Below are 23,230 nucleotides of genomic sequence, written 5' to 3'. Positions count from 1 at the left end.
CCCGGGAGGAGGCAGCTGGGGTTGGAGAGAATCGGGGATTAGAGTATTGGAGCTGAATCGGTCCTCGGGGGATGTGTGTTTGTTCCTTCAGCAGATATTCAGAGCCTGTTGGTCCAAAGCACTGCTGGTCACACAGCCTGCTGCTGTTGGTCCAAACCGCTCATGTCACCCACGGAAGACTCAGCCCTGAGAGAGGAAAGGACGTTGCTGAGGTCCCAGAGCAAGCTCGGGCAGAGTCTGGACCAGAACACAGGACACCCGCACCCAGAGTCTCTTCCCCCTTCACCAGCGGCTTCTCCAGCCCCAGTGGCCCTTCAAGCAGATTCGGTCCACACCGCAGTCACCACCTCAGCTAGGGCTTATTGAGAGTCCACGGGGGCAAGCCTGGGGCTAGAAGGGGAGCCCGACAAGCACCGTGGCCCCTGCAGAGTCAGTGGCATGGCCAGAATGGAGTCTCCATGCTCAGTACCATGGAGAGCACCAGGCCGCCCAGGGTGGCCCCCGGGATCTCGGTTGGTAGAACTTGGTGGGAAGATGGGAGGGAGGCGGGCAGGGAGTAAGAAAAACCTCAGACTGAAAGGGAGCCTCAAGCGGGTAGACTTTGGCAACCAAGAGTTCCTCGTCAGAAAAACAAAAGCAAGTCCTGTGCCGGCGTCCACCTGCCTTCCCCACGGCACCTGCCCGTACCAGGGATGGCTTCTCTACCACTCTGCTGACCCAGTGCCCATGGCTGCTTCCCTCACTGACCCCAGGGAAGGCCAGAAGGCAGCAGGAGAGGGACTGGTTCTGTCCTCATCAGATAGTTCCCTTCTAGGCCAAAGGAAGCCCAAGGTAGGGAACACCCATCCTTGATCTTGAGCAAGAACCCAGCAGCTACCCATGTGCCCCCAGGAGGGGCAGGGCAGCAGCCTAGCCAGGAGTTGGGGAGACAGAGTCAGATCGTGGGCTGCGGGCCGGGGCTGAGGAGGAGGAGGAAGGCAAGGGTAAAAAAGTGGGAACAGTGGCCCTTCCTGGCCCTCCGCCAGGGGCCAGGGGATTGGATGGCCGGGAGTTACAACAGCAGCAGGGACCACCCACTAACCACCTGCCAAGTACTGGGCGTTCTGTGCCCATAACGCCCTAGGAGGCAGGCATCGTTTCCCCATTTGCATGTGGAATACCAGTCTCAGAGGTTAAGTAACTTGTACAAGGGCTGGAAAGCAGTGAAGCGGAGGTTCGAACTTTGTCTGCCTGACTCCCAGGCTCAGATATTTACTATGCAGCACGTATATCCTGAGAGCCTAGCTGGTCTGAAAACTGTCTAGCCAGACATCCTCAGGTTAAAGATCCCCTGAGCCAGCACATCTCAAACCATAGCGTGCACACGATTCACCTGGCTACCAGCAGGTCTAGGGTGGGGCAGGGGCAGGGGCAGGGGCGTGCACTTCTAACAGACTCCCGGGAGCTGATGCTGATGGTCAAGGCCCGCAGAGCAAGGGATCTGGCCCAGCGCTGAGCCACCTCTGCAGACAGAGGCATGGCTCCCATGCAGGCTGATAAGATGTGCAAGGGAGGTGACTGCCTGCATCCTAAGCTGGACCAAGAGGGCCTTACCCCACTCCTGGGAGTCCTCCAACCCTGCTCAACACACACACACCAGTTACACTCAGTGGTGAGGCATCCTGGAGAAAACTGTCCTAAAGCCAGCAACCAGGCCTCCAGGTTGGAGGCCTGCGGTGTGCAGGGGGTGCTGACTCAGTGCCACCCACTGGAGCTCAGAATGGCTCCCCAGAGGACCTGTAGCCTCCTGGTTTTAGCCAAGGGCTGGTCCAAGGCCTTGGGGGACCTGGTCCCATCCAGTCCAGTTCTCCACGCCTGCATCAGTTCGTGGGGGTCCCAGGTGGATGCGGCCGCAGCTCAGGCTCCGTGCGATCGATGCTGAAGAAGTTGACGGTAGTAGTGGCCCTGGCAGGAGGGGGTGGATCCCGGGTGGCCTCGCCAGGCAGCAGCAGCTGGCCCGTGAGCCGTGGGCCAGGAAAGCCCCCGGAGCCCGAGCCCGAGTCCGAGTCCGAGTCCGGCGGCAGGGGCAGGGGCAGCACGTGCTGCAGGCTCAGGCCGGGCCGCGCGCCGCTGTGAGAGGTCCGCACGGAGGGCGAGGCGAGGCCCGGCTGCTGCTCCCGGGGGCCGCAGGGACACGGCAGGAGCCTGCCCAGGGCCCGCCTGAAGTCCCGCATGAAGAGAGGGTAGATGATGGGGTTCATGGTGCTGTTGCAGTAGCCCAGCCACGTGAGGACGTCAAAGAGCCCCAGGGAGATGCAGCCACACACGGCCTGGAGGGGGCGGGGGGACATCCTGGAGCCGGGGCGCAGGGCACCCCACCCGGCGTGGATGTGACAGACCGCAGACACGCGCTCTGAGTGGCTGCCCGCCCCCCTCCCTCCCCAGCTCTGGGGGTGCGGGGTCGGCGGTGGTGGGATTCGGGGCCTCCCCAGCAAGGCGGGGACTCACCCACCCCCAGCGGTGGCATTACCTGGACTATGTTGGCCACAAAGAAAGGCAGCCAGGTCACAAAGAACATGCCCAGCAGGATGCCCAGGGTCAGGCTGGCCTTCAAGGCCTTCCTGCTATGCTTGCTGGCTAGACGCCGGCTGTCAGCTGACTCCACCCCTGGGCGTGGGGTCCTGGGCACCTGCAGAGAGGAAGGCCACGTGACTTGTCTGCACCTCTTCCTGGCCCCAGACTGAGCCTTAATCCTAATTCTAGGCCGAGCCCTTAACACACTCAGCCTTGACCCTTGAATGGGCTCCAGCTGTAGTCCTAGCCTGAGCCCTGACCGTGACTCCAGGCTGAACCTTGACCTTGGCTTCAGAGTGAGCCCTTCAGCAATAAGCTAAACTCTGCTCATGGCCTGACCGCTGAAACCTGCCACAGATTGAGCCCCACACAGCCACAGTCTCAGACTGAGCCTCCAGCCTGGGCCGGACTGGGCCCAGCTTTAGCCCCAGTCCAAGCCTTGATCCCAGAAATAGACAGCCTTTGTCCTGGTCCTGCACCAGGCCCTGACCCTGACTAGCAGTGTGCAGGGAGCTCTAGGAAGGGCAGTGAGACTTCCCAGGGGCTCGTGTTCCTGCTTGTTGGACAGTGTCGAGCGCTGTGCTTTGCAGGGAGTGAGGGCCTCCTGAGCTGTTGGCTTTGTGTCTGGACGCAGTTTCGTCCTGCACTGCACTTGGGCACTTCAAGAATTAGCTGCAATTGGACAGTACTTGACGAAAGAAGACAGCTGCTGTGCGAGGCTTGACAATCTCTTTGCCTGTGAATTGATTCTCTTCCTATTTTGGAGTGACAGTTTTGCACCACTGTTTTCATGATCCACAAAATAAAGTCTATTTTGAAAACATGTGCCCCAAACAAATGTGTGCAATTAAATACCTTATAAATCACTAGGGATGGGAGTGACCTTGGTATTTTAGACTTGGATTTCACTGTGGACTTAGAGACATCGTCATTCCCACACAGGGGTTTCACGAGCAGGAGCTGGGAGAAGAGGAGGAAAAAGGAGAGGCTCCACGGGAGACAAGGCCTGAGGGGCTCGAACGTGACCTTTATAAACTGGAGACCAGGAGTCCCAAAACACAAAAGGCGCTCTGCACTGGATGACCCATTGGCCCAGCCGTTCTCTTCACGTTCTTCTGTGAGCCCACTGAAATTCAAATGAAATCTACACAGCTTACTCCCCAGAAAACAGCTTTCATAAATGTTTACAAACACACACACACGTGTATACACACACAGAAGAAAAAATTTCCCACATAGCCAGAGAGTTCAGAGACCACTGCAAAGTCCATCCCTGAAACCCCTAGGAATCTACAAAAGCTGCAACGTGAAGCCCTCCTCTAAACCATGTGTTGTAATCAACTTGGATTTTCATATATCCTCTTTACACAAAGTGAAACCCACCTATGTGGACAGCTTATGTAGATACTGGGGTGAGCATAATTCACTGGACTATGAAAGGGTATGTGTGCTGCCTGGGAATACACCTGGGCTTTAAAGGCCAGAGATTCCCCCCAGCACTTCCTCAAGTGTGCAAGAGCCCAGCTTAGCTCTTGAGGCAACCAGAGACAGGCTGGGGAGTCAGGAGGAGGCAGGAAGAAAGGAGCCAGGTTCCCAGGCAACCTTCGCAGATGGAAAGGGGCGGAGGCAAAGCCAAGATGCATGAGCCCCCGGGAGCATTAAAGCCACCCCCACCCCCAGCCCCCACCCCCACATGCAGGAACTCCCCCTCCCAGCCTTGTTCTCGCTTGTCTCTTCAGGGTACCCAGGCTTGGTTCCTGTCCAAGGTGCTGAAACCCCAGATGCGTGCTGTCCTTCTGTGGGATCTGGAATGGCGGTGGGCAGGAGAGTGGAGACAGGCACCCCCAACTCCTGCTTTTCGATGTATTTGTCCAGGTGAAATCTGGTTAGACAAATATCAAGGCTCACACAGGGGAGCCTAAAAGAGGCTCTTGATTCTTCCCACTTTCTTGGTGGGGCACAGAGGCGAGAGCTGGGCTTTTAAAACAAGTGATCAGGCTTCAAACCGTGCCTCTACCACTCACTCACTTGTGATCTTGAGAGAATCAGCTTCCACATTTGTCAAATGGGAGAAAACACTCAGCTTATGGAGCTGCTGTGAAGGCTGCGGATAATACGCATATGCCCTGTGCTGGACACTGAGTTAATGCGGGCACATAGCAGCCCTGACATCGTTCAGTGGTGTGTGGATGAGGCTGGGGAAGTTTGTAGCGCCCTCGGGAGCTGGTCCTCCTGCCAACAGCTCAGGCTTTCCAAAGCAGCGCAGACCTCAGGACAAAGGCTCTGACTCACTCACTGTGCGGCAGCCAGGGAGAAAAGGAGGGTCTGCTTTCCCTCCCCTCTCACTCTCTCTTCTCCAGAGTGGACTCTCTATGGCTCCTGTGGCCCCACTGGTCAGCCTGGAGGGAGAGACTCCTGCTTCCCCAAAAGAATCTCCTAAGAGCTGCTCTGACTTTGGATTGCTGCCGTCAATGGGGACAGACAAGGGGAGGAGGGAGACAACATCTCCCGCAGGCCCCAGCCACACAGGTACCCCCTCACCCCTGGAAGCCTGGTGAGGAGGCAAGAGACAGCCATGATCTTGCCAAGGCTCTCGGGTACTGGGGAACCAAGGCATTCGGGGAGATAAGACAGGGGCCATCATCAGGGGAGGGCGACCCAGAGGGTCAACCATGATCTGAGGGTCCCTCTCCAGTCTTCCTGGGAAGAAACCTGCATTTTCCTGCCTCTTCTTCTCCCCAAAGAATTGACTCAAGAAAGCAGGCAAAAGGGAAGAAACTGAGGCTCAGCGAGAGTAGGGGGCCTTCCCAAGGTCACACTGTGCCCAAATCAAAGCACCACAGACCCCCTACACCGTTAGCCCCACTTACTGAGTGCTTACAATGTGTCTGCACCTGATACTCATTCTGTCGTTCAGTCTTTCTGGGAGGAAGGTGTTATACTCTTCATCTTGCAGATGAGGCTGAGAGAGGCAAAATAACTAGCCAGGAGTCACACAGCAGACAAGAGTTGAGGCAGGGAATTAAAGTCGCCTCCGGCTCCAGACACTGAGCCTTCTCCACTTTACCATGCTGCTTCCATTCTGGAGGATGACAGCCCCAAGCAAAACCCCACCACTCTCAGCAAGAGGCCCTGGTGGAACAGAAGCCGAGGGCCACCACCAGCCCACACCCTGGGGTCCGGGCAGTGCCATCCTGCTCACTTCCCTCTGCCCTAAAGCCACCTCAGACCCCTCGTGGCATGTTCTGTTGTTGGCACGTCCCTTACGTCACCACACGTCTGTGGCATTTCCCACTGTCAGAGGGGGACAACTTGGCAGGGCCCTGCCAAGAGGGAGGCCTGCCTGCAGGACCCTATGTGCATAAACAGCTGTACACCTGTCTGTCCACTCAGCACAAACAAGGATGTATTCCGCAGCTCCATTCGTGACAGAAAAAAACTGGAAACAGCTCACAAGTCCATCAGAGGAGAGTGGTTAAATAAACCCTGGTTTAGAAAACTATAGTGAAAGTCACTCAGTCATGTCTGACTCTTTGTGACCCCAGGGACTGTACACAGTCCATGGGATTCTCCAGGCCAGAACACTGGAGTGGGCTGCCATTCCCTTCTCCAGGGGGTCTTCCCAACCCAAGGATCAAACCCAGGTCTCCCATCTTGCAGGCGGATTCTTTACCAGCTGAGCCACCAGGGAAACCTTAGAATACTATACAGACGTTTAAAAGGGTAAATACATTCCCACCATAAAATACTACACAGACGTTTAAAAGAACGAATCGATCCCACAGAAAGATCTCCACGACCCAGGATCAAGTGATAACAGCAAGTTGCAAGACCAGAGAGACAGCCTCTGTTTAAAAAAAGACACAAAGCAAGGCGTAAGTTTCTTTAGGCACATAAACAAATACACAAACACGGAGGGAAAGAGCTGGAAAGGCATGGAGAGACAGGAGTGGGAGGGCCTGGATGAGGCCAGGGGGCCTTTTACTTTATCGCTACTGATGAATTTTCATTTTAAAGTGGACTTACATATTCCCTCTAGTAATTTCAAATTTGTATGACCAGCTAACCATGTGCGCTCAGTCACCTTGCTGTGTCCAACTCTGTGAGACCCCATGGACTGTAGCCCACCAGGCTCCTCTGTCCATGGGATTTTCCAGGCAAAAGTACTGGAGCGGGGTGCCATTTCCCCCTCCAGGGGACCTTCCTGACCCAGAGTTCCAACCAGCATCTCTTGCACTTCCTACACTGGCAAGCAGAACCTGACCACTGCGCCCCCTGGGAAGCCCAGCCATCTAGTCATAGTGTGAGGGTGCTAAGTAGACGTTGGAGCTAGCCTGCCTGGTTCAAACTGTGACTCTGTTACTAAGTAGCTGAGCAACCTTAAGCAAGGTACTTAACCTCTCTGGGCCTCAGCCCTCTCCTCTGCAAGCTGGCAATTCTCATATGCCATCCACCTTGTAGGACTGTAGTAAGGATTAAATAGGATAATAGAAAGTTACTTGAACGGTGCCTGGTACATAGTAAGTACTGTGTGGGTACTGTTGGTTACTAAGAGTACTGTTAGTTACTAAGTCAGTGATCATGGTTGGTGTTCATTGTTATTTGCATGCACCTCAGCTCCTTGATAATGGTGATGAGGCTGCTGATGGCAGCCGTGGTTGTTTCTGCCCCTAGGAAGACTCAAAGGGGTGAACTTTCCAGCGCCACGCATTTCACCATTGAGAGGAAAGGACAGAGCTCACATCTGTCAAGCGACAAGCAGCTACTGTGCACCAGGCATATATAAAGCATCTCACTGGTGCTTCAAACAGCCTCAGACGATAACTGGGAGAGAGGGAGGCGAGCAGCTCACCCAGAGTCAACCCGCTGCAGTGACAGAGAGGCAGGATTTGAACCTGGCCCAGACAGACGGACAAGCCCCCCGCCCCGCCCTGGCTGCAGCAGGCTGCCTCGTTCAGAGTGGCGGCCCAGCCTGTCACGCTCAGCTCCGCTCCTGCTCACCCCCTCCTCCCCCTCTGAGATATTTCTGGGATCACAGCCTCCTCTGAGGGGGAGGAGGCAGAGATGGAAGGGAAGACGGATCGCTGGGACAGAATGATGCATAGCTGGGTGATGGCGGGTGAAGAAAGCTGGGGGAGGAGGGTCAGGAGGAGAAATGGAGGGAGGGAGGGAGGAGGAGGACATGGGGTGCAGAGGAGAGGGGCTGAGGCTGAGCTGAGGGGGAGGAGGAAGGGGGAGGATGGGCGGAGAGGAAGGCATGGGGAGAGCGTGTGGCCACAGAGACACAAGAGTCCTGGCAGAGAGAACATGGGGCGCAGGACACAGGGGCGCCCAACCGGGCCGCCTGCTGCTCCCCAGGAGGCTGAGTGCCCACAGCGGTCCTTCTGGAACCCCCCAAGGGTGAGCACCATCACCACAGGGGCGCCCACCTTTCACACACACGCACACACATGCGTGCACACACTTGCCCTGGCTGCATCTCACGGGCACCCTCACCAACTCTCACGCCCGCCTCTGCACCCCCAGCCACAGCCCCTGCCTGACCTCTGAGCAGGACTCCTTTCTCAGAGCCCCTGGGGCTGGGAGGACCCAGCTGAAACCACTGAGCCAACCAGTGGCTTTCCAAGAGCTCTCTATTGCATCAACAGGCAGATAGAGGCAGAGAAAGACGCTCCAGCCAGCTCGACAACCACGTCTGAAACTCCGGAAGGGCCAGGACTTCAGGGACTGGGAACCAGCCCCCGTCCCTCTGTGGGAAAGCGAGAGACTGGATCGAGGAAGCAGCCAAGGGTTCAGTGGGGCCAGGACAGGAAGGAAGGGGGCCTAACACCACCCCCCACCCCCCACCCCCGCCAAGTTCTGTTCCTTCTCACCAGTTCCGCTGGGTCCAGGCAATGAAAACGCCTCCACCCCCAGGCCGATGCGCCACCTCAGGTGGCGAAAGAGGGTCACAACCCAGGAGGCCAGAGTCGGGTGGCCTCCCAGAAGCCATGTCCCCAAACACAGGCAGTTCTCCAGGCAATACAGAAACTAGCCGGCAGAAAGCTTGCTTAGTATCTGGGTGGTTTGGGAAGGAAGCTGAGCGATTTTAAGCCAGGTACGTGCTGGATGGTGGAGTCTGACACTTCCTTATTCAAATCAAGAGAAAAGGTGTTCCAGAAAGCGGGAGATAGTCACACAGACATATTTCAGGCTTGAGAGGCCGAGAGTCATTCTGCCTCGGAGGCAGTCCGACTCTTCGTGACCCTGTGGACCACAGCCTGCCAGGCTCCTCTGTCCATGGGATTCTCCAGGCGAGAATACTGGAGGGGGTTGCCAGGCCCTCCTCCAGGGCATCTTCCCGACCCAGAGACCGAACCCCCGCCTCTTACATCTCCTGCGCTGGCAGGCAGGCTCTTTACTGCCAGAGCCGCCTGGGAAGCCCAGAGACCAAATGACCCACGAAGACGCCTCTCAGCCTCTGGTGGTGTGACTTCCTTGATTTTGCAAGCATGCGCACAGTGAGTGATAGATTTTTGATGTTTACTAGAAGAGACACCCTTCTTATAAGCTCCAGAACACTCATCATGATAGGGTTTTGTGACTACCATCTCTCTCTCCAACTAGAACATAGATTTCAAGAGGGCAAGACCTTCTCAGACCCACTCTTGCCCGCACTCACAGCCCAGGACAGCTCCTGCACAACAGAGGTCCTCAACGGAGTTCCCTGGTGGTCCCACGGCTAAGACTCCGTGACCGCAATGTAGGGGCCCAGGTTCCATCCCTGGTCAGGGAACTATATCCCACATGCCGCAATGAAGACTGAAATCCCATATGCGGCAACTAAGGCCCAGGACTTCCCCGGTAGCTCAGTTGGTGCAGCATCCGCCTGCAATGCGGGAGACCTGGGTTCGATCCCTGGTTTGGGAAGATACCCTGGAGAAGGGAAAGGCTGCCCACTCCAGTACTCTGGCCTGGAGAATTCCATGGACTGTATAATCCACAAGGTCGCAAAGAGTCAGACACGGCTGAGTGACTTTCACTTTCAAGACGCAGTGCAGTGAAATAAATAAATAGAAAGAAGTACTCCACACAGCACCGAGGAAGTGAATGCACTGAAAAGCACAGGGTCCATCAGCTACAAGAACTGCTTCTACAAGTGGACGAGAAGGGAGAAACGTGAGCTGGGGGTTAATCCTGGGCTCTGTGGAGCACCGTGTCCATTTCGTTCCTTCCATCACTGTGCAATGAACACTCACGACCCTCCTTCAGATGCTGAGAATCCAGCAGTCAAGACAGGTCCTCACCCTCACAGAAGTTACATTCTAATAGGAGGAAGCAAACACGCCAATGATAAGTGGAAAGTACGCAATTTGTGCTATTTGCTGCTGAGAACGACTTAGGAAATGAGGGCTGGAGGGGATCTGTGCAAGTGTTACTAACCTTGTTACTAACCAAGCGGTTAGTGAGACAGCCAAGCAGAGGCCAGAGGAAAGGGATGGAAGTTAGGGGGAGATCTGTGTGGTGACGTGAGGTTCCCCAGGCAGAGGCAACAGCAGGTGCAAAGGTCCTGAGGCAGGAGTGTGCTTGGTGCTCAAGGAACAACAAGGAGCCCGGTGCAGCTGAGACAGAAAGAGTGAGGGGATGGTGGGAGATGATGGAAAGGAGACCAGACAAGGGGCAAGGAATAACACGACAGGGCCTGCACGCTTCTCTTTTTTCTTTTGGCTACACCTCCCAGCTTGTGGGATCTTGATGCCCCGACCAGAGATCGAACTCAGGCTCACAGCAGGGAAAGTGCTGAGTCCTAGCCAGTGGACCACCAGGAAGTTCCCAGGGATCGCTATGGCTGCAGGGTAAGTCGAAAGGAAGCAAGAATGGGCTCAGGAAGCCAGTGGAAGATCAATGCAATAGCCTGGGCATCAGATGAAGGGCTCAGCCACTGGTCAGGGGTGGGCAGCAACTGACACATGAGAAGTGGTCAGGGCCTACATGCGCGTTGAATATAGAAAGCACACAGGGTGTGCAGCAAGAGAAAAAGAGGCTGCCTCCAAGGCTCCTGGCCTGAGCCACTCACATCAATTAGTCGATATAAGGAACACAAGTCAAGAACTACATCTGGAGCCTGGGACAAAAATCCCAGATTCTGTTGGGGGCGAGGAAAGTGAGTGGTCCAGGCCGGAAGTCATCAGTATGTACGTGGTACTTCCGGTCACAGGATGAGACGAGCTCACTAAGGAAGTGAACGTAGGAAAAAGCAAGGAGGTCCAAGGACCGAGGCCGGGGAGTGCCTTGGATGGTGGCAGAGCAGGAGGGCCTGGCAGAGGAGACTGACAGGCACAGCCAGTGCAGCGGGGCACGGGACCCAGGGTGGTGATCCTGGAGCCGGGTTTCAGGGGCACGTCACCGCCGGCTGCCAGCTCGACGCTCAGACCCGGGCTGTGCACTTGAAACTCCCTGACCAGACGTGCAGCTGTGGGCAAGTGGCCTCCCCTCATCGACCCTTAGTCCTCCAGCTGTCCAACAGGGACGGGGGTCATCGGCCCCTGCGGGTGTCCAGGGCCGCCCCAGTGGCTCAGCGGTGAAGAATCTGCCTGCCAATGCAAGAGACAGTTTCGATCCCTGACCCAGGAAGAGCCCGCATGCCACGGAGCGACTGAGCCCGTGAGCCACAGCTACAGAAAGGCTTGCACAGCAACGAAGACCCGGCACAGCCAAAGATAAGTTTAAAAAAATTTTTTTTAATCCAAGTGTCAGCTGGTTAGCTTCACGGAAAGAAAATCTGTGTGCCACAGGCACTGCTGTAACCAAGAATCTAGACCTCTCCACGCCAACCCCACCAAGACCAGCTCCACACCTCCTTAGTCATTAGGGCAGTGAGACGGGGAGATGACCCTGGATGCTGAGTGAACACCCAACGAAATAACTGAGTCACAGAGTAGAACAGAGGCCTTTAGCGCGCCCTCCCAGCTGCTCTGGTTATGTCAAGAGAACGTCTCATGCTGATGCTACCCTATCTTTAACGTCCCTCCAACATCTAACAAGGAGAAAGCAGGCCTTGGGCTCAAGCGTCTCCAGCCATCCAAGCTGGACTTCAGCAACACTGCTGGGGCTTCTGCAGCCTCACTGAAGTTGTGGTTCCGATCACCTTCTATTTCTGGCAAGGATACTGATTTTCCGTTAGTGAAAGAGATAAGAAGTTTTCTTGCTAAATAAATTCATGGAAGCAAAAAGATGAGATGACTCCAAGAAATCGCTAAGTAAGTACATATGGCTGCAGAGACTCGCAGACTGTGTGAGGCTGGGCGGCAGGGTAGCAAGGCAGATGCCTCGAGGCAGTTCCCAAAAGCCTGAAGTTTGGGAAACGCTCCTTTACAAGAACCCAGCGAGAGGGTGTGGATAGCCCATGGCAGCCATCCTGAAGCTCAAGAACCAAGTCAGGGTCACAGCCACCTGCAGAGACTGGAGAAGGTTCTCCAGTGAGTATAGATCAGGAGAGAGCTGGCTGCAGCCAAGGCCTCCTGTCCACCCAGGACGCCATCATCCGAGCTGATGGGCCTCACTGCAGGGGTGACATGGACGAGGCACGTGGGGGCTGCCAACCAGGATGTCAGCCTCTCAGCTCCGTCTATCCAGTAACCCCCACCCCCCAAGGGACCTGCCACCCTGCAGAAACCTCCCACACCTGAGGCCACACCTGGAGGACACTGGAGAGCCCCGCTGGGACCTTCCTGGGGGCCTGTAGTCTAATTCTCTGGGGCTCGGGCCTGGCAGTCTGAACACCCAGCCCTGGGCAGAGAGGTGCTAGGACTCAGGCGCTGTGCAACCCACTCCGCTCTAGACACTGCAGGGCCTGCAGCTAAGAGCACCCACCCCATTCACAAGGAGTCAGGGGACACTTCCTGGGTGCGGTGGAGCTCGAAGCCCACCCAGAGAAGCCAGCCCTTGTGGGAGCTTACACACCAGTAAGGGAGACAGACAATGAACAAACCAACAAACTGGGAGTCAAGACGGAGAATAACAGGGTAGCGGACGGCGGGGCGGTCTGCAGACGGGGTGGTCAGGCTGGGCCCCTGGGAAGGAGTAACCTGTGAACGAAAGAGTCAGGCAAGGATGGCCCCAGGGGAAGAACACCCCAGAGGGCACAGCCAGTGCAAAGACCTGGGCACACCTCTGGCGCCTTCTGGGAGTGTCAGAAGGACATGCAGGGCTGGTGCAGAGACGCGGGGAGTGGGTAGGGGAGGGAGTGCAGCTGGAGAGGCTGGCAGGACCAGGTCCCAGGCCAGATCCTGGCCCGGGTCTCCTCTCCATCTTGAGAGCCAGAGGGAGCCGCTGAAGGGTTTGGAGCCGGGGAGTGAGGGGACTGCCCTTTTATTTCTCTTTGTGCAGAAGATGGACAGGAGTGGGTCTGGGATGGAGGCAGCGGGAGACTGTCAAAGGCTCCCAGGTACGGGATTTCCCCGGTGGTCGGGTGGTTAAGACTCCGGCTTCCAATGCAGAAGACACAGGTTCAGCCCCTGGTTGGGGAAAGAAGATCTCATGCGCTCTGGGGCAACTAAGCCCCAGTGCTCCTGAGCACCTCATTGAAGACCCAGCACAGGAAGAAGAGAAAAAGGCTCCAAAGTAAGAAGCAATGGTGGCTTGGATCAGGAGATCAGGAAGGTGCCCTCGGGAATGACGCAGGTATAGAGGGGGTTGTGAATATGAGCATGAGAGGGAAAGCGTTCCCAAGCTTCTGGGCCGTGATGCCATGACGGTGCCACTGGCCGTGATGGGGAAGACGGGTGAGGGGCCAGTGGAGAGAGCTGGCACCGCCTGAATGCCCTGTTGCACATGTTACCCTTGAGAAACGTGCCCACATCCTGGCGGGTCCTGTGGACAGCTGGGTATTGAGTCTGGCGTTCAGAAGGAAGATGGGCGCTGGGAATGACCACTTGGAAGTGCCAGCAGTTGTATACTGAGACGTGGATGCCCAGTGGGCACCCAACGACTGCTCATTCCTCCCCGGCCCCCACGCCCGGGTCTCCCTGCGCGATCTGCCCCATACCTGCAGCGTCTCCAAGGCCTGGCCGGCAGCGCCGGTGGAGAGGGACGCCACCTGGACGGCCTGCTTGCGGGCGGCCAGCAAGATCCTGCTGTAGGTGAAGCAGATGGCGCCCGAGGGCAGGAAGAAGGTGAGGCCCGACGCCACGAGGACGAAGGGCAGGCTGGCCAGCAAGCGGCACTGACCCGGCGCGGGTGCCCGCGCGCGGCCCGGCTCGTGCCAGCCCAGCAGCAGGGGCAGGAAGGAGGCGAGCGCGGCCAGGCTCCAGGCGCCGAGGACCAGCGCCAGGGCGCGCGCGGGCGTCATGCGCAGCTTGTAGCGCAGCGGCGAGAGGATGAGCAGGTAGCGGTCCAGGCTGATCAGGCAGAGGTTGAGGATGGAGGCGCTGCAGCACATCACGTCGAAGGCGGCCCAGAGCAGGCAGAGGCCCCGCGCCAGCACCCAGCGGCCGTACAGCACGTTCAGCATGGCCGGCGGCATCACCACCAGCCCCACCATCAGGTCCGACGTGAAGAGCGACACCAGGAAAAAGTTGGACGTGTTGCGCAGCGCGGGCTGCGCGCAGATGAGCGCGATGAGCAGCGAGTTGGCCGCCGCCGTCAGCGCGATGACCACGCACAGCGCGGCGGCCACCCAGCCGCTGCCCCCGGGTGCCCGCGGCGGCCCCGAGCCCCAGTCCGGGGTGCTGTGATTGGCGGGGCCTTGCTCTGGGACCATGGGGGCGGAGGGCGAGGACATGAGGCCCCAGAGGGGTCCGGAGGAGGAGGCGGGGTGGGCGTGGAGGCTGGCTGGTGGGAAGGCGGGGATGGGCAGGGGACCTTCTGGGTCAAGGGTCAGCACCCCGAGGGGGATGGAGAGGGGATTTGGGGGCGTCCTTGGGTGGGATGCAGAAACACCTGGAGCAAACACCTGGGTAGGAAGTTTGGGAGGGGGCACCTGAGGAGCAGGGTCCTCTAGCAGGAGCGAGTGGCAAGTCAGGAGGACCGGAACGCGGACTCGGGGCGTTTGGCCGGGTGGGCATAGAGGCCCTCGAAGGGGCGGGCGGCAAGATGGGTCGAGGGCAGGGACCCGGGGAGCCCGGGGCCACTGGGCGCTCTCCAGGCCGGGGCAAGCCCCTCTCGGCGAGTGGACATAGAGAGGTGCCAAGGAGGACCCGGGGTGCTGGGGGTCGCAGGGTGGGAGCCCCACGGGCCAAAGCCAAGCCCCCGGCGGGGAGCGCAGGTATCGGACCCAGCGCAGAGGCACCCCGGGCTCGGGCGGACGCGGTCCCCGCGGCGAGCTGGAGGACGCCGGCCGGCCCGCCGGGAGAGAAGGACCCCCTCCCCACCCGGCCGCGGGTCTCCGGCCCCGCTCCCGCCCGGGCTCGGTACCTGGAGCGCTGCTCCGCCGGCGGCGACTGCGGCACGAGCCGCGGGCCCGGGAGAGGCAGCGGCGGCCGCGGGTCGGGCCGGCGCCCAGGGACCGCGAGACGCCGAGAGGGCCCGGCGCGCGCGGAGGCGCGGCGGCTGCTTCCAGGAGCGCGCGGTCCCGGCGCCGCGGAGCCTGCGTCCCGCCCCGCGGTGGGCGGGCAGAGCCGAGCTCTGGCCCCGCAGGCGGGCGGGGTCCCCGGCACCCCTGTGCCTGCAGAGGGATGATCCGAGAGCCGGGCCATGTCAGATCGCCTCCCAGCTTTAGCTCTAGGGCCTCTACCCGGCCCCCGCCACGCCTGCCCCTCCCCACTCCCATTTGGCGCAGGAGGAACTCGGAGAAGGGGCCTGCGGGCCACCTTCATCCAGGACTGCTTCCAAGAGGGGGCTGCCCACGCGCTACCAGGGCGAGCCGGTTGGGAGATATCGGGCAGAGCGCTTGACATATGTGTACATATATGTTACGATATGTTGTTGTTCAGTCGCTAAGTCATTTCCCGACTCTCGCAGCCCCATGGACTGTAGCCCGCCAGCCTCCTCTGTCCACAGGATTTCCTAGGCAAGAATACTGGAGCGGACTGTCATTTCCTTCCCCACCCGGGGATGGAACCTGCATCTCCTGCACTGATAGGCAGATTCTTTACCAATGACCCACCTGGGGAGCCCTATATAATATATAATTTGTTGCACTTCCTTCAAACCTTTAATTTAAATAGACGGTTCCTTCCCAGCAGGAACCATCCTGTCCCCCGACAGTGCCAGGCACTAAGGGTGAAGGATCAAGCTGTTGGCACTCTCAGTCTCCCGAAGAGTGGGAACAGGGAACCCCCAGGCCAGGTGGGGTGGAGTCACGGCAGGTAGACAGGCCTGGCACACCTTGTGTATCCCTGCCCCCTCCCGCCCCTCACAACCGGAACCAAGAGTCTCTACTGGACACATCACAGGTTAATATCATGGATTCAGTCAGTCAGTTCAGTTGCTCTGTCGTGTCCGACTCTTTACGACCCCATGGACTGCAGCACGCCAGGCCTCCCTGTCCATCACCAACTCCCAGAGCTTACTCAAACTCATGTCCATCGAGTCGGTAATGCCATCTCATCCTCTGTCCTCCCCTTCTCCTCCTGCCTCCAATTCCTCCCAGCATCAAGGTCTTTTCCAGTGAATCAGTTCTTCGCATCAGGTGGCCAAAGTATTGGAATTTCAGCTTCAGCATCAGTCCTTCCAGTAAACACCCAGGACTGATCTCCCTTAGGATAAACTGGTTGGATCTCCTTGCAGTCCAAGAGTACTCTCAAGAGTCTTCTCCAACACCACAGTTCAAAACCATCAATTCTTCGGCGCTCAGCCTTCTTTATAGTCCAACTCTCACATCCATACATGACTACTGGAGAAACCATAGCCTTGACTAGACGGACCTTTGTGGGCAAAGTAACATCTCTGCTTTTTATTGTGTTCTATCGTTTTCCTCTATTTCTTTGTGTTGATCACTGAGGAAGGCTTTCTTAGCTCTCCTTGCCATTCTTTGGAACTCTGCATTCAGATGAGTATATCTTTCTCTTTCCTCCCTTGCCTTTCGCTTCTCTTCTTTTCTCAGCTATTCGTAAGGCCCCCTTAGACAGCCATTTTTCCTTTTTGCATCTCTTTTTCTTGGGGATAGTCTTGATCATGGATTCAACAAACATTTATAAGGAGCACCTACTAGGTGTCAGACACTGTTCCATCCAATTGGGACACTGCAGAAACCAAAGCAAAGATCCAACTTCATAGACTTTACTAAGCATATTAAAAAACGTTTAAAGTGGGCATAGGGTGATCATTGTGTGTGTGGCCAGTCATGGCCGACTCTCTGTGACCCTATGCACTGCAGCCCGCCAGGCTCCTCTGTCCATGGGATTCTCCAGGGAAGAATATTGGACTGGGTTGCCATTTCCTCCTCCAGGGGGTCTTCACAACCAGGATCAAACCCACGCCTCCTGCATCTCCCACATTATCAGGTAGATTCTTTACCACTGAGCCACCTAGGAAACCCAGAATGATAATTGCTGCAGAAAAAAAGGAGATGGGGAATAATGTAAAGAAAATCTCAGGTGGCTGGGGTCTTTTTCCTCCCACAGAAACGGGAAAATAATGCCTCCTGCTATCTTCCACGGGCTTTATTTTATTATTCTTACCCACAGACCAATGCTAGAAGGTAACTGTTAAACTGGGCTAGGAAAGGCCAAAGGCCTCTCTCAAGGTCACCAGCCGCAAGAGATCAAGTGGAACTGAAACTCAGGTCTGCCCAACACCCAGAGAAACTTCAAGACCCTGTATACCCTGCCCCGAGTTGCTGTGTGGCACCCAGAGTCCCATCCCTGCCCACAGCCGGGTCCGTGTGGCAAGGGGAAGCTTGCCTTCCCTCCCAACACCACAGGCAGCATTATGACAATTTCTGTCCTGCCTCAGGGAACAGGATACCAAGCTCTAGGCAGAGAGCCAGAAAGAGCAGACTTGGGATCCCAGCTCCTCTGCTAAGCAGCTCTGTGGACTCAGAACCAGTGACTCCATCTCCTTGGGCCGCTGTTTGCTCCTCTGCAGTAACTAGCAGAACAATACAGCACCCACCTCTCAGGGTTGTTGGTATCATCAGTAAACTTTATGGTGCTGTGTCAGTGTGAGCTACTAGCCTCAGTGTTCCCATCTGTAAAATGGGAATGCATTCAGCTCTGCAGTAAATTCTTCAGCCCAGGGATTTTTTTTTTATTTTATATTGGAATATAGCCAGTTAACAATGTTGTGATAGTTTCAGGTGGACAGCAAAGGGACTCAGCCATACATATACATGTATCCATTCTCCCCCTAACACCCCTCCCATCCATAACATTGAGCAGAGCTCCCCAGCCCAGGGATTTCTGATGCGAGCAACAGCAAAGCTGAGAAGTCCTGTGTAGAATACCCTTCGGGGCCAAGTGTTGTTGGTGCCGTTCAGTCATTCCGTCGTATCTTGACTCTTTGTGACCCAATGGACTGCATCACGACAGGCTCCTCTGTCCTCCACTGTCTCCAAGAGTGTGCTCCAATTCATGTCCACTGAATCTGTGACGCTTCCTGGGTTCATAATCCCAATTCTGTTACTTGTTCTGTGACCTTGGCCAAGCTTTTTTGTGTCTCTGCAGCTCAGAAACTGGGGTAGTGGACAAACACCTGGGTTGAGCCTTGAAACCATTTGGCATGGAGAATGTGCTTGGTACATTTTAGCTTTGAGAAAATTAAAAGTATATGGTGAAGACGTCCCTGGTGGTGCAGTGGTTAAGAGTCTGCCTGCCAGTGTAGGGGACACGGGTTCGATCCCTGGTCCAGGAGGATTCCACATGTGGGGTGACTGAGCCCGTGCTCCACAACTGCCGAGCCCATGCTCCAGAGCCCACGTGCCAGCTGCTGAAACCCTCGAGCTCTAAACTCCGTGCTCCTCGGCGAGAGGAGCCACCGCAGTGAGAGGCCGTGCTCCGCAACAAACAGGAGACCCAGACTATAGGGAAAGCCCACGGGCGGCAACGAAGACCCCGTGCGGCCAAAGCTAAATCAATTAAGTACATTTTAAGATGTTTAAGTATACAGTGAAGGTCAGTATTATTCCCTCTGCTTTGGCCGTCCCAGGTGGCGCCAGTGGTGAAGAACCTGCCTGCCAGTGTAGGAGACATAAGAGCCTCCGGTTCGATCCCTGGGTAGGGAAGATCCCCTGGAGGAGGAAATGGCAACCCACACCAGTATCCTTGCCTGGAGAATCCCGTGGACAGAGGAGCGTGGCGGACTACCATCCATGGGGTTGCAGAGTCAGACACGACTGCAGCGACTTAGCATGCAGGCACCCTCTGCTTTAACTCTTTCAGTTTGATTCTTTTATTAAAATTTTAAAAGTCTAGGGGGAAAAGAGAGGGGTGGACTGGGAGTTTGGGTTTGGTAGATGCAAACGATTACATTTAGAATGGATAAACAACCAGGTCCTAATGTATTATAGCACAGGGAACTATCTTCAATATTCTTTAATGCCATAACGGAAAATATATTTTTTTAAACGTATACATGTATATACTGAGTCACTTTGCTGTACAGAAGAGATTGGCACAACGTTGTAAATCAACTGTACTTCTTTTAAAAAATAAAATATTTTTTAAATCTAGGGAATTCCCTGGCTGTCCAGTGGTTAGAACTTGAGATTTCACTTCTGGAGCTGAGTTCCATCCCTGCTTGGGGAACTAAGATTCCAGCAAGCCTCATGGTGTGGCTGGGAAAAAAAACATAATATGAAAACGTGACCAAAAATGTTAGCATTTGTCTGTTCTGGGTGATAGATTCACAGATGCTTGTTACATTATAAACTGTACTTTGCTATACTCAAAAAATAAATTTTCAAGACTGGGCCTGGGTAGTGGTGCCATCTTGTGGCCATAGTTATTATCTTGAATTTAGGACCTTTGCAGAAGTTCCTGCACTTAAATTAGTCATTTTGGTCATGGAATAATACAGTCTTAGACGTCCTTAACCTTTCAGGGTAGAAAGGGACCGTCAAGGACGCTCAGTTTTTCTTGATCACTTCTAGCCACGGGGTGCTCCCTCCCTCGAGAGAGAAGGCTTGTGCCATAATGGGACAGCCAGCCGAGTCTTAGGGAGTCTTCTGTCCCAAGCCTCCATGCCTGCCAGCACACAGGGGACCAAGAAGAGCATTTCATGACCGAGATGGGGAAACCAGGGTCCGGGGAACTGGGAGGCCTGCTCAGAGCTGCTCTCACAGGAGCCATTAACCAGCTGGTTAACTGAGGGCAGGGATTTGTGAGGATGCTGTAGTAGCCTCAGCGTATGCTGTTGTTCCTGTTGAATCGCTGAGTCGTGTCCGACTTTTGGCAACCCCAGGGACTGCAGCCTGCCAGGTTCCTCTGTCCATGGGATTTCCCAGGCAAGGGTACTGGAGTGGGTTGCCATGTCCTCCTCCAGGGAATCTTCCCCACCCAGGCATCGAGCCCGCATCTCCCGCCCTGGCAGGCAGATTCTTTACCAGGAGCCACCTTTTGTTCACCGCTGTGTCCTCAGCATGTACTAAGTTGCCATAAATACCTGTTCAGTGAATGGATGAACAAAACTCTCAGCCCAGCCATCAGCAGTTGCGGGTCAATCACTTATTCTCAATAATTATGTTTTTTTTTTTAAGATTTTCGACGTGGACCCTTTTTAAAGTCTTTATTGAATTTATGAAAATACTGCTTCTGTTTTAGGTTCTGGTTTTTTGGCTGTGAGGCATGTGGGGTGTTGGCTCCCTAAGCAGGGATCAAACCTGCACCCCGTGAACTGGAAGGTAAAGTCTTAACCGCTGGCTCCCCAGGGAAGCTCCATGAAGAATAATTATTATAATGACTGACATTCGTTGAGGCCCCACTCTATGTCAGGCACTGCTCCAAGCTCTACAGGTACACTGATTCATACAAAGCCCACCACGACCCTGGGAGGGAAGTGGGTGTGATCAATATTCCCCAACTTGCTAAGGGAAAACTCAGATTTTCAGTAAGTGGCTCAAGAAACAGCCCAGCCAGGATTTGAATCTGGGAATTCTGGATTTTCCCAGAGGCTCAGAGCAGGGGAGGAAAACTAGACGGGAGTGACTGGCTCAGGGAGCCGGTGCTAATCACACGCCCATCTGGAGAAAGGCCAGCGTGGCCGTGCTGCGTTAGGGCTTATCCCTTGTCAAGATTTCCAATTCCTCCACCTTTGCGGGGTTTGGGGGTGAACAGTGGTGGGGGGACCTGCAATTTTTCTTCTGGGTCCTCTTGGTGGTTCAGTTTGAGGTTGGCCAAGAGAAACATCAGCAGGCAGTAACTCGCATCTTACTCCCATCGGCAGACGGGCATAGCCAGCGACGCGTCTCTGCCCTCTAAGTCTGGCTCTCTCCACTGGCTGCTCGCACAGCCCATCAGCGGCGCCTCTCCCTGCGGCCCCGCTTCCCTAGCCTCCCCCACCCCACCCAGTCCTGGCCTCCACCACCTCCTGCTTGGACTCCTGCAGTTCCCAGCTGGTCCCCAGCAACCCTTCCCTGACAAACCTCATCCTCCTACGAGACTGCTTTTCATCTCACTGAAACCCAGTTATGTGCAGACACCTCCACGGCTCCTACTGCAGAGCGAGAAGGCTGAGCCCCCGCGGCTGCTCCAGGCCTGCCACCTGCAGGCCACCTCCTTGGCATCGCAGCCCAGCTTCCTGCCGCCTTTCCAACCAGCCTCTTCCCAATCTCTTTATGTATCTATCCATTTATGCCCTGCCTTGTTTCACACTGGGATGAAGGTGGCCGCTGATCAAGACTCATTCTGCCAAGAGGATGCTCGGGTCTCAGAGCCTAGTGCCAAGGATGCCACTCCATAAAGTCCTCCATTTGAACCTGGCCCGAGTGCTTTCTGCGTGCCCTCCAGTCAGCCCCACCTCCAGTTGTGTAAACTGACTTCGCTCAGTTGTGTCCAACTCTTTGCGACCCCCTAAACTGTAGCCCACCAGGCTCCTCCGTCCATGGAATTTTCCAGGGACGAGTTCTGGAGTGGGTTGCCATTTCCTTCTCCAGGGGACCTTGCCGACTCAGGCATCGAACCCGCGTCTCCCACATTGCAGGCAGATGCTTTATCATCTGAGCCACCTGGGAAGCAAAGGACTTACTCATATGGCCAGAGATTGTCCCTGCCTGAGAGGTCACTGAGCGCTGCGTGCATATGGAGATACATACTTTCCTCCAACACAATTCCACGACAAGGGACAAAGGACCACCCAGGATCGCTGTGTCCTGCACAATCGCAAGGAGCGCCATTCTGTAGTTGGGAAGTCCACAACCTACACAACGGTGAAGAGCAGCCATGCAGGGAAAGCTTGGAATCCGGGAGAAACCAGGTGTGTACACACAACTGTTACCACCAGAAGGCGCTAGATTGGAATCTGGGGGCCACTGTCTGCCAGCCTGGGGAAAGCACTCCCAGAGCAAAAAGGCGCTCATTTCACATTTGCAAAACGAAGATCCTCCATGGATGAGAAATGATCTAGCTTCCCGGGTGGTGCTAGTGGTAAAGACTTTGCCTGCCAGTGTAGGAGACATAAGAACCAGGGATTCAGTCCCTGGGTTGGGAAGATCCCCTGAAGGAAATAGCGAGCCACTCCAGTGTTCTTGCTTAGAGAAGCCCATGGACAGGGGAGTCTGGTGGGCTACAGTCTACAGGGCCGCAAAGAGTCAGCCACGCCTGAAGCAACTTAGCAGGCATCTACAGACTGCCTAGTATTGGTGGTTACAGCAACGCACGTGAGGAAGAACAGATCAGAGAACCACCACCTGCCTGGTCTCAGTGAAAAGTCTGGGATCCCCAACTTCAGCCACAGGCAGGCAATGATAATAAATCCATAGGGTCATTTTGAGGGGAAAAGGACTCCAAGCATTGTCCACCATCCAATCTGGCACATAGTAGGTGATCAACAAATGGAAAGATTGAAGGCAGGAGGAGAAGGGGACGATAGAGGATGAGATGGTTGGATGGCATCACCGACTCAATGGACATGAGTTTGAGTAAGCTCCGGGAGTTGGTGACGGACAGGGAGGCCTGGCGTGCTGCAGTCCATGGGGTCGCAAAGGGTCGGACATGACTGAGCAACTGAACTGAACTGAACCAACGGCAGTTCCTAAGATTGTACCGAGGAGAGTGATTTAGCCAGACTGCCTGGGTTCAAGTCCTGTTGGAGACTTTTCTCAACCCCTAGGCAAGTTACTTAATTCCTCTGCACTTCTGAGGCCTCTTCTATAAAATGAGGGCAGTTATTGCTTCGCCAGGGAGTGGTGAGGGTGAAGTGAGTCAATTTACATAAAGAACTTAGCAAAGCGTCCCACTTTGCATATCAGTCTGTAACCACTGCTTTTGTCTGTTTCCCTTTCTCCTGAGGCCAAGCCAGGGCTGCGGCTGGGTCACTCCGAGGGTAGAAGCCGTCATAGGGCCAGGGGGGTCAAAGGTCAAAGTCAGAAGCGGGGGTTCTCGAGGCCCACCCAAGGTACATGTGAGGCCAGAAACAGCCTCTGCAGGAAGGAAGTGGGGAGCCAGGAGCCAGGAGGGGCTGCAAGGAAGTGGGGACCCCTAGGATGTGGGGGGGCCTGCAGACCATGTTCGCCTTGGGGGTCCTCCCAGGGCTCGATGCGCAGCCTGAGGCCCTCCCCTCGGGGCACACTGAGACAGCAGAGCCTCCCGGCGAGGACAAGAAA

General features: G+C 55.8%; 2 protein-coding genes across 2 annotated transcripts in view; one reads left to right on the top strand and one right to left on the bottom strand.

Moving 5' to 3' along the window:
* TMCO4 (transmembrane and coiled-coil domains 4) overlaps window positions 1-3,378 on the top strand; it is a 111,702-nt gene extending 108,324 nt beyond the window's left edge. The window contains exon 17 of the transcript XR_001918767.1: window positions 92-3,378. The gene's annotated coding sequence lies outside the window, so the exon portion shown is untranslated. The remainder of the gene's footprint in view (window positions 1-91) is intronic.
* On the bottom strand, window positions 1,840-14,835 carry HTR6 (5-hydroxytryptamine receptor 6). Its single transcript, XM_018054884.1, has 3 exons — window positions 13,580-14,835; window positions 2,510-2,668; window positions 1,840-2,309 (listed from the first exon to the last, which is right to left on the bottom strand). The coding sequence occupies exons 1-3, from the start codon at window positions 14,312-14,314 to the stop codon at window positions 1,860-1,862; spliced, it is 1,344 nt and encodes a 447-aa protein (XP_017910373.1). The 5' UTR covers window positions 14,315-14,835; the 3' UTR covers window positions 1,840-1,859.

This window comes from Capra hircus, chromosome 2 (assembly GCF_001704415.2).
Source record: "Capra hircus breed San Clemente chromosome 2, ASM170441v1, whole genome shotgun sequence".
Classification (NCBI taxonomy): domain Eukaryota; kingdom Metazoa; phylum Chordata; class Mammalia; order Artiodactyla; family Bovidae; genus Capra; species Capra hircus.
The sequence above is the reverse complement of the archived record's forward strand: the minus strand, read 5'-3'. Positions and strand labels throughout refer to the sequence as shown.

Bases quoted from the DNA above. Each gene is read 5' to 3' on its own strand.
- HTR6 (XM_018054884.1), bottom strand. From the start codon at position 14,314: ATGTCCTCGCCCTCCGCCCCCATGGTCCCAGAGCAAGGCCCCGCCAAT. The intron at 2,669-13,579 runs GTATGGGGCAGA...TCCTCTCTGCAG, and splicing joins AGGCCTTGGAGACGCTGCAG to GTGCCCAGGACCCCACGCCC. The intron at 2,310-2,509 runs GTAATGCCACCG...CGCCCCCTCCAG, and splicing joins TTGTGGCCAACATAGTCCAG to GCCGTGTGTGGCTGCATCTC.